Source organism: Somniosus microcephalus, chromosome 12 (genome assembly GCF_052327205.1).
Source record: "Somniosus microcephalus isolate GS21.2 chromosome 12, FLI_Smic_1.0, whole genome shotgun sequence".
In the NCBI taxonomy this organism is placed as follows: domain Eukaryota; kingdom Metazoa; phylum Chordata; class Chondrichthyes; order Squaliformes; family Somniosidae; genus Somniosus; species Somniosus microcephalus.
The window spans coordinates 198,921,255-198,934,758 of record NC_140998.1 but is presented as its reverse complement, the minus strand read 5'-3'; the positions used below and the strand labels follow the sequence as shown (position 1 = coordinate 198,934,758).

Below are 13,504 nucleotides of genomic sequence, written 5' to 3'. Positions count from 1 at the left end.
GGGAGCTTTACTCTGTATCTAACCTATGCTGTACCTGCCCTGGGAGTGTTTGATGGGACAGTGTAGAGGGAGCTTTACTCTGTATCTAACCCATGCTGTACCTGCCCTGGGAGTGTTTGATGGGACAGTGTAGAGGGAGCTTTACTCTGTATCTAACCCCATGCTGTACCTGCCCTGGGAGTGTTTAATGGGACAGTGTAGAGGGAGCTTTACTCTGTATCTAATCCGTGCTGTACCTGCCCTGGGAGTGTTTAATGGGACAGTGTAGAGGGAGCTTTACTCTGTATCTAATCCGTGCTGTACCTGTCCTGGGAGTGTTTGATGGGACAGTGTAGAGGGAGCTTTACTCTGTATCTAACCCGTGCTGTACCTGCCCTGAGAGTGTTTATGGGACAGTGTTACTCTGGATCTAACTTCACTCCCAGGACTATATTAAACTTGAGCACAAGGTTTCCAGACACATGACTTCAAACCGCTTATGGGCCTGTGAAGGAGGGATTCTGCTTACCAGAGACTGGGGCTCATTTCTAGAGGGATAGAATTGAAAAGCACAGAAGTTATGTTGAATTTGTATATAACCCTGGTCAGGCCACACTTCGAGCACTGTGCACAGCTCGGGCCATCATATTATAAAAAGTATATAGAGACACTGGAGAAGGTGCCAAAAAGATTTAAAAGGACACTTCCAGAACTGAGACATTACAACGATCAGGAGAGACTGAACAGGCTGGGGCTCTGTTCTCTCGGAAAGGGAAGGCTGAGGGTTGACCTGATAGAGGTCTTTAAAATCATGAAAGGGTAGACGTAAAGAATGGCCCAGAAATTTGGGTCGAGGGCTTCCCGTGGGTGTAAGCCCCCGACCTGCACTTACCTTGCGCGGCGGCCATTGCGCTGTGGGCCCCCGTGGAATTCCGATCCGGGGCCTGCTCCAACTGCCGGCGCGCAGTGCCTGCGTATCCCAGGGGCGCAGTTAGTTCAATGCGTCCCCTGGGATCACGTGGGCCATGGGGAGCCAATCGGAGCAGGGAATGCTCCATTCATAAGTTTGACAGGAAGAGCTGTCAAAACGTATAAATACTACGGCCCCAAAACATCACTAAATCTTCAAATAAACTTTTTTTTTAAATCACATTTTTAAAATAAACTATAAATGACATGAAATAACTATTTTAAACAATAATTTAAATTTTTGAAAAAAATAATTTTATTTTCCAACGGGGCTAAAAATAAACTTACCTTGCTTTAAAGTATTTAAAAATAATAAACCTGTGGAAAAAATGTTTTAATTTTAATTAATTCACCACTTAACTTGTAAAAAGCAGGCCTTGCGACTGCTTTTTAAAAGTGTAACTTCTGGAGACTTACCCTCCCGGGAAAACCTGCAAAAACAAACCTAAGTTCGATGCGCACGCGCCGCCTCTCCCGCGCTCGCGTTCGAACTCTGAACCCCTGCTTTCAGGGGAACGGAAGTGCCGGTTTCCCGCACATGCGCAGTGCATGCAGGAAACCGGCACTTCCATTGGGCTTACAGGTGAGTACCCCGTGCGTACTCACCCGCCGAGACCCGAATTTCTGGGCCAATATGTTTTTGCTTGTGGCTGAGACCAAAACTAGAGGTCATAACTATAAGATCATCACTAATAAATCCAATAGGGAATTCAGGAGAAACTTCTTTAGAAACATAGAAGATAGGAGCAGGAGTCGGCCATTCGGCCCCTCGAGCCTGCTCCGCCATTCAATGAGATCATGGCTGATCATCCAAATTCAGTACCCTGACCCTGCTTTCTCCCCATATCCCTTGATCCCTTTAGCCTTAAGAAATATAGAAACATTTAAGACATTTAAAACATTTACCCAGAGAGTGGTGAGAATGTGGAACTCGCTACCACGGGGAGTGGTTGAGGCGAATAGCAGAGATGTATTTAAAGGGGCGCTAAATAATCACATGAGGGAGAAAGGAATAGAAAGATATGTTAATGGGGTGAGAGTAGGAGGGGTGGGAAGAGGCTGGTGTGGAGCATAAACACCGGCACGGACCAGTTGGGCCGAATGAACTGTTTCAGTGCTGTACGCTCCAGGCCACCCTCTGTAGATACGCGTGTTAAGTGTCTCGGTGGGTTTTGAGCAGGAATGGTCGCAGTTTGTATTAACCCGTGTTTCTTTGGCCCAGCTCTCCATTCACGAGACTGAGGACTCCAACGATATGCGATACTTGCTGGTGATGAAGGGCGCCCCGGAACGAATCCTAGACCGAAGCTCAACCATCATGGTACAGGGCAAGGAGCAACCGCTGGACGAGGAGTTGAAGGAGGCTTTCCAGAATGCCTACATGGAGCTGGGCGGCCTGGGGGAGAGAGTGCTGGGTGAGAGGGGTCGTCGGGGAGAGGGGGGGCCTGGGGGGAGAGGAGGGGCCGGGGGGAGAGAGTGCTGGGTGAGAGGGACCGTCGGGGGAGAGGGTCCTGGGGGAGAGAGAGGGTCCTGGGGGAGAGAGGGTCCTGGGGGAGAGAGAGGGTCCTGGGGGAGAGGGAGGGTCCTGGGGGAGAGGGAGGGTCCTGGGGGAGAGGGTCCTGGGGAGAGAGAGGGTCCTGGGGGAGAGGGTCCTGTGGGAGAGAGCGGGTCCTGGGGGAGAGGGTCCTGGGGAGAGAGAGGGTCCTGGGGGAGAGAGGGTCCTGGGGGAGAGAGAGGGTCCTGGGGGAGAGAGATGGTCCTGGGGGAGAGAGAGGGTCCTGGGGCAGGGTGCTGGGCGAGTGGGCTGGGGGGGGGAGGGTGCTGGGCGAGTGGGCTGGGGGGGGGAGGGTGCTGGGCGAGTGGGCTGGGGGGGGGAGGGTGCTGGGCGAGTGGGCTGGGGGGGGAGGGTGCTGGGCGAGTGGGCTGGGGGGGGGAGGGTGCTGGGCGAGTGGGCTGGGGGGGAGGGTGCTGGGCGAGTGGGCTGGGGGGGTGGGTGCTGGGCGAGTGGGCTGGGGGGGAGGGTGCTGGGCGAGTGGGCTGGGGGGGAGGGTGCTGGGCGAGTGGGCTGGGGGGGAGGGTGCTGGGCGAGTGGGCTGGGGGGAGGGTGCTGGGCGAGTGGGCTGGGGGGGAGGGTGCTGGGCGAGTGGGCTGGGGGGGAGGGTGCTGGGCGAGTGGGCTGGGGGGGAGGGTGCTGGGCGAGTGGGCTGGGGGGGAGGGTGCTGGGTGAGTGGGCTGGGGGGGAGGGTGCTGGGCGAGTGGGCTGGGGGGGAGGGTGCTGGGCGAGTGGGCTGGGGGGGAGGGTGCTGGGTGAGTGGGCTGGGGGGGAGGGTGCTGGGTGAGTGGGCTGGGGGGAGGGTGCTGGGCGAGTGGGCTGGGGGGGAGGGTGCTGGGCGAGTGGGCTGGGGGGGAGGGTGCTGGGCGAGTGAGCTGGGGGGGGAGGGTGCTGGGCGAGTGGGCTGGGGGGGAGGGTGCTGGGCGAGTGGGCTTGGGGGGGGAGGGTGCTGGGCGAGTGGGCTTGGGGGGGAGGGTGCTGGGCGAGTGGGCTGGGGGGGAGGGTGCTGGGCGAGCGGGCTGGGGGGGAGGGTGCTGGGCGTGTGGGCTTGGGGGGGAGGGTGCTGGGCGAGTGGGCTGGGGGGGGAGGGTGCTGGGCGAGTGGGCTGGGGGGGGAGGGTGCTGGGCGAGTGGGCTGGGGGGGAGGGTGCTGGGTGAGTGGGCTGGCGGGGCGGAGGGTGCTGGGCGAGTGGGCTGGGGGGGGTGGGTGTTGGGCGAGTGGGCTGGGGGGGAGGGTGCTGGGCGAGTGGGCTGGGGGGGAGGGTGCTGGGCGAGTGGGCTGGGGGGGAGGGTGCTGGGCGAGTGGGCTGGGGGGGAGGGTGCTGGGCGAGTGGGCTGGGGGGGAGGGTGCTGGGCGAGTGGGCTGGGGGGGAGGGTGCTGTGTGAGTGGGCTGGGGGGGGGAGGGTGCTGGGCGAGTGGGCTGGGGGGGGAGGGTGCTGGGCGAGTGGGCTGGGGGGGAGGGTGCTGGGCGAGTGGGCTGGGGGGGAGGGTGCTGGGCGAGTGGCCTGGGGGGGAGAGTGCTGGGCGAGTGGGCTGGGGGGGGAGGGTGCTGTGCGAGTGGGCTGGGGGGGAAGGTGCTGGGCGAGTGGGCTGGGGGGGAGGGTGCTGGGCGAGTGGGCTGGGGGGGAGGGTGCTGGGCGAGTGGGCTGGGGGGAGGGTGCTGGGCGAGTGGGCTGGGGGGGAGGGTGCTGGGCGAGTGGGCTGGGGGGGAGGGTGCTGGGCGAGTGGGCTGGGGGGGAGGGTGCTGGGTGAGTGGGCTGGGGGGGAGGGTGCTGGGTGAGTGGGCTGGGGGGGAGGGTGCTGGGCGAGTGGGCTGGGGGGGAGGGTGCTGGGCGAGTGGGCTGGGGGGGAGGGTGCTGGGTGAGTGGGCTGGGGGGGAGGGTGCTGGGCGAGTGGGCTGGGGGGGAGGGTGCTGGGTGAGTGGGCTGGGGGGAGGGTGCTGGGCGAGTGGGCTGGGGGGGAGGGTGCTGGGCGAGTGGGCTGGGGGGGAGGGTGCTGGGCGAGTGAGCTGGGGGGGGAGGGTGCTGGGCGAGTGGGCTGGGGGGGAGGGTGCTGGGCGAGTGGGCTTGGGGGGGGAGGGTGCTGGGCGAGTGGGCTTGGGGGGGAGGGTGCTGGGCGAGTGGGCTGGGGGGGAGGGTGCTGGGCGAGCGGGCTGGGGGGGAGGGTGCTGGGCGTGTGGGCTTGGGGGGGAGGGTGCTGGGCGAGTGGGCTGGGGGGGGAGGGTGCTGGGCGAGTGGGCTGGGGGGGGAGGGTGCTGGGCGAGTGGGCTGGGGGGGAGGGTGCTGGGTGAGTGGGCTGGCGGGGCGGAGGGTGCTGGGCGAGTGGGCTGGGGGGGGTGGGTGTTGGGCGAGTGGGCTGGGGGGGAGGGTGCTGGGCGAGTGGGCTGGGGGGGAGGGTGCTGGGCGAGTGGGCTGGGGGGGAGGGTGCTGGGCGAGTGGGCTGGGGGGAGGGTGCTGGGCGAGTGGGCTGGGGGGGAGGGTGCTGGGCGAGTGGGCTGGGGGGGAGGGTGCTGTGTGAGTGGGCTGGGGGGGGAGGGTGCTGGGCGAGTGGGCTGGGGGGGAGGGTGCTGGGCGAGTGGGCTGGGGGGGAGGGTGCTGGGCGAGTGGGCTGGGGGGGAGGGTGCTGGGCGAGTGGCCTGGGGGGGAGAGTGCTGGGCGAGTGGGCTGGGGGGGGAGGGTGCTGTGCGAGTGGGCTGGGGGGGAAGGTGCTGGGCGAGTGGGCTGGGGGGGAGGGTGCTGGGCGAGTGGGCTGGGGGGGAGGGTGCTGGGCGAGTGGGCTGGGGGGGAGGGTGCTGGGCGAGTGGGCTGGGGGGGGAGGGTGCTGGGCGAGTGGGCTGGGGGGGAGGGTGCTGTGTGTGTGGGCTGGGGGGGGAGGGTGCTGGGCGAGTGGGCTGGGGGGGAGGGTGCTGGGCGAGTGGGCTGGGGGGGAGGGTGCTGGGCGAGTGGGCTGGGGGGGAGGGTGCTGGGCGAGTGGGCTGGGGGGGAGGGTGCTGGGCGAGTGGACTGGGGGGGAGGGTGCTGGGCGAGTGGGCTGGCGGGGCGGAGGGTGCTGGGCGAGTGGGCTGGGGGGGAGGGTGCTGGGCGAGTGGGCTGGGGGGGGAGGGTGCTGGGCGAGTGGGCTGGGGGGGAGGGTGCTGGGTGAGTGGGCTGGCGGGGCGGAGGGTGCTGGGCGAGTGGGCTGGGGGGGTGAGTGTTGGGCGAGTGGGCTGGGGGGAGGGTGCTGGGCGAGTGGGCTGGGGGGGAGGGTGCTGGGCGAGTGTGCTGGGGGGGAGGGTGCTGTGTGAGTGGGCTGGGGGGGGAGGGTGCTGGGCGAGTGGGCTGGGGGGGAGGGTGCTGGGCGAGTGGGCTGGGGGGGTGGGTGCTGGGCGAGTGGGCTGGGGGGGAGGGTGCTGGGCGAGTGGGCTGGGGGGGAGTGTGCTGGGCGAGTGGGCTGGGGGGGAGGGTGCTGGGCGAGTGGGCTGGGGGGAGGGTGCTGTGCGAGTGGGCTGGGGGGGGAGGGTGCTGGGCGAGTGGGCTGGGGGGGGAGGGTGCTGGGCGAGTGGGCTGGGGGGGGTGGGGCCTTGTTCTAGACCCCACCAGAGGAAACAGTTTCTCTCTCTCTCTACCCGTTCAACTCCTTTAATCATCTTGAACACCTCGATTAGATCACCCCTTAATCTTCTAAACTCGAGGGAATACAAGCCTAGTCTGTGCAACCTGTCCTCGTAATTTAACCCATTTAGCCTCAGTATCATTCTGGTGAATCTGTGCTGCTCCCCCTCCAAGGCCAAGATATCCTTCCTGAGGTGCGGGGCCCTTTCCCCCCTCCCCCCTTTTTCTCTCTCCCACATGGCAGCTGTCTCCCATTCTGCCAGCGCATTTCACACCTAATCTAGAGCCGCCTTTTGTCTCCACTAGTCCTATCACCATCTCGTCTGGTTTTGAATACCTCTTAATGTCTCTTCACTTTTCTTTTGTACTCTCCCAGCCCCCATACTGGCCTTTTAATTTGTTTCATTTCCTGAGCTTTTTCAGTCTTGACAAAGGTCTTCGACCTGAAACGTTAACTCTGTTTCTCTCTCCACGGATATTGCCTGGCCTGCTGAGTTTTTCCAGCATTTTCTGTTGTTATTTCGGATACTCCAGATTGGGTCTAACCAGAGCTCTGTACAGCTGTAACATAACTTCCACCCTTGTGTGTTCCAGCGCTTGAGGTAACGGCGAACATTCCATTAGCCTTTTTCACAGAATCACAGAAACCCCACAGTGCAGATAGAGGCCATTTCGGCCCATCGAGCCTGCGCCGACACATATCCCACCCGATCCCCGTAACCCCTACACCAACACATATCCCACCCTATCCCCGTAACCCCACGTATTTAATCCCCCTAACACTAAGGGTCAATTTATCATAGCCAATCAACCTAACCCGCACATCTTTGGACTGTGGGAGGAAACCGGAGCACCCGGAGGAAACCCACGCAAACACGGGGAGAATGTGCAAACTCCACACAGACAGTCACCCGAGGCCGGATTCGAACCCGGGTCCCTGGCGCTGTGAGGCAACAGTGCTAACCACTCTGCCACCGTGCTGCCCTTAATTAAATTTGTACCAGTCCACAACTTTTTAGTGATTTCTACACTTTGGACTCCTAAATCTCTCTGCTCCTCCACAGTTCCGAGCTTTTCACCATTTAAAAAATACCCTGATCTATTTTTCTTCGGCCCAAAGTGGATGACCTCACAATTCCCCACACTGAACTCCACCTGCCACTGTTTTGTACACTCACTCAATCTATCAATGGCCCTCTGCAACTTCCTGCTCCCATCTACACCATTGACTGTACCACCTCACTTAGTGTTGTCAGCCAACTTGCTTATACAGCTCTCTCGTCATTTATAAATATAGCAAAAAGCTGAGGTCCCAGGCCCAGATCCCTGGGGGACACCACGGGTCACATCCTGCCACTTAGAGTACATGCACATTATTCCTACTCTTGTCTCTTGCCTCCCAACCAACTCCCTATCCAAGCCAAGAGGTTGCCTCCAATTCCACGGGCTCTCATTTTTGTTAACAGTCTCTTATGTGGAACCTTGTCGAATACCTTCTGGAAGTCCATATAAATAACATCCGCAGACACTCCCTTATCTAACACGTTAGTGACCTCAAAGAATTGCAGGCACATGGGAACACCACCACCTCCAAGTTCCCCTCCAAGTCACACACCATCCTGACTTGGAAATATATCGCCGATCCTTCATCGTCGCTGGGTCAAAATCCTGGAACTCCCTAACAGCACTGTGGAAGTACCTTCACCACACGGACGGCAGTGGTTCAAGAAGACGGCTCACCACCACCTCCTCAAGGGCAACTAGGGATGGGCAATAAATGCTGGCCTTGCCAGCGACACCCACATCCCATAAACGAATAAAAATTCATCGAGGTTCGATAGAAATGACACCCCCGCTACAAGTCCATGCTGGCTCCCTCTGATCGGTTCATCTTTGTCCCAATGCCCAGTCCCTCCATCCCTAATAGATTCCAGTAACTCCCCCACAACTGACGTTAGACTAATGAGCCCATAATTTAACCTTTTTTAGCCCCAGTGTCATTCTGTGGGGGTGGGAGGAGGCTCAAAGCTCAGAGCTTAGAGCAGAGAAAGCTGAGAGGAGATTTGACCGAGCTGTTTCAAATCATGAAGGGTTTAGATAGAGTAAATAAAGAGAAACTGTTCCCAATGGCTGAAGGGTCGGTAACCAGAGGGCACAGATTTAAGGTGATTGGCAAAAGAACCAGAGGCGACATGAGGGGAAACTTTTTACGCAGCGAGTGGTGAGGATCTGGAATGCACTGCCTGAAAGGGCGGTGGATACAGATTCAATAGTAGCCTTCAAAAAGGAATTGGATAAATACTTGAAGGAGAAAAAATTGCAGGGATATGGGGAAAGAGCGGGGGAGTGGGACTAACAGGATTGCTCTTCGAGAGAACCAGGGCAGATTCAATGGGCCGAATGGCCTCCTTCTGTGCTGTATGATGTAAAAAGACTACTGAGCACTTGGTTTGAGTATAAAACAAGGCTTTAATCAACTGCTTCAAAACCATGAGACTCCAGTTACATCACTAGTTCCTGGTTACAGAAACATCCTGAGCAAGCTGGGCCCACGCCCAAGTATTTATTCTCCTTGGACGGCGCCACCAGCTGGCCGCCCAGTGTTACTTCATGAGTCATGATAAGATTCATGACGCTGTATGTTTGGTGTAATGCCGTGAGGTGGTCCCTGGTGACTTTCCCGTGTGTGCGTGTGCTTCTTGTGCTCTCTCCAGGTTTCTGCCATTTCTACCTTCCAGAGGAGCAGTTCCCAAAAGGATTCGCCTTTGATGCGGACGATGTGAATTTCCCCACCGAGAGCTTGTGCTTTATTGGTCTGATGTCCATGATTGACCCACCGCGGGCGGCCGTGCCAGACGCTGTCGGGAAATGCCGGAGTGCGGGCATCAAGGTACCCCCCGAGAGGCGGGCATCTTCAGGGGAGGGGAGAGTGTCAGCACCTTCAGGGAGGGGGGAGAGAGTCAGCACCTTGAGGGGAGGGGGGGAGAGAGTCAGCACCTTCAGGGGAAGGGGGGGGAGAGAGTCAGCACCTTCAGGGGAGGAGAGAGAGTCAGCACCTTCAGGGAGGGGGGAGAGAGTCAGCACCTTCAGGGGAGGGGGGAGAGAGTCAGCACCTTCAGGGGAGGGGGAGAGAGTCAGCACCTTGAGGGGAGGGGGGAGAGAGTCAGCACCTTCAGGGGAGGGGGGAGAGAGTCAGCACCTTCAGGGGAGGGGGGAGAGAGTCAGCACCTTCAGGGGAGGGCGGAGAGAGTCAGCACCTTCAGGGGAGGGGGGAGAGAGTCAGCACCTTCAGGGGAGGGGGGAGAGAGTCAGCACCTTCAGGGGAGGGGGGAGAGAGTCAGCACCTTCAGGGGAGGGGGGAGAGAGTCAGCACCTTCAGGGGAGGGGGAGAGAGTCAGCACCTTCAGGAGAGGGAGAGAGTCAGCACCTTCAGGGGAGGGGGAGAGAGTCAGCACCTTCAGGGGAGGGGGAGAGAGTCAGCACCTTCAGGAGAGGGAGAGAGTCAGCACCTTCAGGGGAGGGGGGAGAGAGTCAGCACCTTCAGGGGAGGGGGAGAGAGTCAGCACCTTCAGGGGAGGGGGAGAGAGTCAGCACCTTCAGGGGAGGGGGGAGAGAGTCAGCACCTTCAGGGGAGGGGGGAGAGAGTCAGCACCTTCAGGAGAGGGAGAGAGTCAGCACCTTCAGGGGAGGGGGGAGAGAGTCAGCACCTTCAGGGGAGGGGGAGAGAGTCAGCACCTTCAGGGGAGGGGGAGAGAGTCAGCACCTTCAGGGGAGGGGGGAGAGAGTCAGCACCTTCAGGGGAGGGGGGAGAGAGTCAGCACCTTCAGGGGAGGGGGGAGAGAGTCAGCACCTTCAGGGGACGGGGGAGAGAGTCAGCACCTTCAGGGGAGGGGGGAGAGAGTCAGCACCTTCAGGGGAGGGGGGAGAGAGTCAGCACCTTCAGGGGAGGGGGGAGAGAGTCAGCACCTTCAGGAGAGGGGAGAGAGTCAGCACCTTCAGGGGAGGGGGGAGAGAGTCAGCACCTTCAGGGGAGGGGGGAGAGAGTCAGCACCTTCAGGAGAGGGAGAGAGTCAGCACCTTCAGGGGAGGGGGAGAGAGTCAGCACCTTCAGGAGAGGGAGAGAGTCAGCACCTTCAGGGGAGGGGGGAGAGAGTCAGCACCTTCAGGGGAGGGGGAGAGAGTCAGCACCTTCAGGGGAGGGGGGAGAGAGTCAGCACCTTCAGGGGAGGGGGGAGAGAGTCAGCACCTTCAGGGGAGGGGGAGAGAGTCAGCACCTTCAGGGGAGGGGGGAGAGAGTCAGCACCTTCAGGGGAGGGGGGGAGAGAGTCAGCACCTTCAGGGGAGGGAGAGAGTCAGCACCTTCAGGGGAGGAGAGAGAGAGTCAGCACCTTCAGGGGAGGGGGGAGAGAGTCAGCACCTTCAGGGGAGGGGGGAGAGAGTCAGCACCTTCAGGGGAGGGGGGAGAGAGTCAGCACCTTCAGGGGAGGGGGAGAGAGTCAGCACCTTCAGGGGAGGGGGGAGAGAGTCAGCACCTTCAGGGGAGGGGGGAGAGAGTCAGCACCTTCAGGAGAGGGAGAGAGTCAGCACCTTCAGGGGAGGGGGGAAGAGAGTCAGCACCTTCAGGGGAGGGGGGAGAGAGTCAGCACCTTCAGGGGAGGGGGAGAGAGTCAGCACCTTCAGGGGAGGGGGGAGAGAGTCAGCACCTTCAGGGGAGGGGGGAGAGAGTCAGCACCTTCAGGGGAGGGGGGAGAGAGTCAGCACCTTCAGGGGAGGGGGAGAGAGTCAGCACCTTCAGGGGAGGGGGGAGAGAGTCAGCACCTTCAGGGGAGGGGGAGAGAGTCAGCACCTTCAGGGGAGGGGGGAGAGAGTCAGCCCCTTCAGGGGAGGGGGGAGAGAGTCAGCACCTTCAGGGGAGGGGGAGGAGAGTCAGCACCTTCAGGGGAGGGGGGAGAGTCAGCACCTTCAGGGGAGGGGGGAGAGAGTCAGCACCTTCAGGGGAGGGGGGGAGAGTCAGCACCTTCAGGGGAGGGGAGAGAGTCAGCACCTTCAGGGGAGGGGGGAGAGAGTCAGCACCTTCAGGGGAGGGGGGAGAGAGTCAGCACCTTCAGGGGAGGGGGAGAGAGTCAGCACCTTCAGGGGAGGGGGGAGAGAGTCAGCACCTTCAGGGGAGGGGGGAGAGAGTCAGCACCTTCAGGGGAGGGGGGGAGAGAGTCAGCACCTTCAGGGGAGGGGGAGAGAGTCAGCACCTTCAGGGGAGGGGGGAGAGAGTCAGCACCTTCAGGGGAGGGGGGAGAGAGTCAGCACCTTCAGGGGAGGGGGGAGAGAGTCAGCACCTTCAGGGGAGGGGGGGTGAGAGTCAGCACCTTCAGGGGAGGGGGGAGAGAGTCAGCACCTTCAGGGGAGGGAGAGAGTCAGCACCTTCAGGGGAGGGGGGAGAGAGTCAGCACCTTCAGGGGAGGGGGGAAGAGAGTCAGCACCTTCAGGGGAGGGGGGAGAGAGTCAGCACCTTCAGGGGAGGGGGGAGAGAGTCAGCACCTTCAGGGGAGGGGGGAGAGAGTCAGCACCTTCAGGGGAGGGGGAGAGAGTCAGCACCTTCAGGGGAGGGGGAGAGAGTCAGCACCTTCAGGGGAGGGGGAGAGAGTCAGCACCTTCAGGGGAGGGGGGAGAGAGTCAGCCCCTTCAGGGGAGGGGGGAGAGAGTCAGCACCTTCAGGGGAGGGGGGAGAGAGTCACCACCTTCAGGGGAGGGGGGAGAGAGTCAGCACCTTCAGGGGAGGGGGGAGAGAGTCAGCACCTTCAGGGGAGAGGGAGAGACTCAGCACCTTCAGGGGAGGGGGGAGAATTGGGAAGATTCTTTGGCCGCTGGCCCCAGGGTGGCAGTGGGCGGGGGGAGGGGCCTGAGCTACAGAGCTTGACGCCTAACACTCCGTTCCCTGCAGGTTATCATGGTGACGGGAGACCACCCAATCACAGCGAAGGCCATCGCCAAGGGAGTGGGCATCATCTCGGAAGGGAATGAGACGGTGGAGGATATCGCCGCTCGCTTGAACATCCCAGTCAGTCAGGTCAACCCACGGTGAGGCACAAGGGCGACGTGCGATTCGACAGCGTCTTTCACCACCTCAGGACGGCCCAAAGTGCATCACAGCCAATGAAGGACTTTTTAAAGTGTAGTCACTGTTTGAAAAGTAGGAAACGCGGCAGCCAATTTGCGCACAGCAAGCTCCCACAAACAGCAATGAGATAATGACCGGATAATCTGTTTTAATGGCATTGGTTGAGGGAGCAGTGTTGGCCCAGGGCACTAGGTAGAACACCCTTGCTCTTCTTCCAATAGTGGCCGTGGGATATTTTACGTCCACCTGAAAGGGCAGACGAGGGCCTGGGTTTAACATCTCATCCGAAAGACGGCACCTCTGTCAGTGCGGCGCTCCCTCAGTACTGCCCCTCCGACAGTGCAGCGCTCCCTCAGTACTGCCCCTCCGACAGTGCAGCGCTCCCTCAGTACTGCCCCTCCGACAGTGCGGCGCTCCCTCAGTACTGCCCCTCCGACATAAGAACATAAAAAATAGGAGCAGGAGTAGGCCAATCGGCCCCTCGAGCCTGCTCCACCATTCAGTAAGATCATGGCTGATCTGATCCTAACCTCAAATCTTCTATCACTCTCCATCCCACCCGAACCCATGTGATCTCCCGGGAGAGGCGAAAAACCAGATAAAAAACCCAATGGCCAATTTGGGAGAAAAAATCTGGGAAATTCCTCTCCGACACATCTAGGTGATCGAAACTCTTCCAGGAGATCACTCTGTCCCTATATTTTCTACAGTACTTACCTTCTGTAAAGGCGATCTCCACCCCAGCCAGGAACAGGAATAAAACCATCTCCTGAAATCTAACACAGAATTAGAACACAAGAAGTAGGAGCAGAACCAGGCTACACGGCCCCTGGGCCCGCTCCACTACCCACAGGGCCATGACCATTCCGAACCTAGACTCATGTCCAATTTCCTGCCCGCTCCCCGTAACCCTTAATTCCCTTTACTTCGAGGAAACTATCTATTTCTGTTTTAAATTTATTTAATGATGTAGCTTCCACAGCTTTCTGGGGCAGCAAATTCCACAAACCTACCACCCTCTGAGTGAAGAAGTTTCTCCTCATCTCAGTTTTGAAAGAGCAGCCCCTTATTTTAAGATTATGCCCCCTAGTTCTAGTTTCACCCATCATTGGGAACATCCTCACCGCATCCACCCGATCAAGCCCCTTCACAATCTTATATGTTTCAATAAGATCGCCTCTCATTCTTCTGAACTCCAATGAGTAGAGTCCCAATCTACTCAGCCTCTCCTCATATGACCACCCCCTCATCCCCGGGATTAACCGAGTGAACCTTCTTTGTACTGACTCGAGAGCAAGT

The 13,504-nt window shown here is 60.1% G+C and overlaps 1 protein-coding gene across 2 annotated transcripts in view; it reads left to right on the top strand.

The window, feature by feature from the left end:
* Nucleotides 1–13,504, top strand: part of atp1a3b (ATPase Na+/K+ transporting subunit alpha 3b) — a 131,955-nt gene that overhangs the window by 87,374 nt on the left and 31,077 nt on the right. The window contains exons 11-13 of one of the 2 annotated variants that reach the window (XM_086003905.1): nt 2,171–2,363; nt 8,805–8,980; nt 12,029–12,165. In XM_086003905.1, the coding sequence (XP_085860031.1) occupies nt 2,171–2,363; nt 8,805–8,980; nt 12,029–12,165 (506 nt within the window). Of the gene's footprint in view, nt 1–2,170; nt 2,364–2,418; nt 2,432–8,804; nt 8,981–12,028; nt 12,166–13,504 lie in introns of those variants that run through there. The other variant, XM_086003906.1, reaches the window with a different exon arrangement.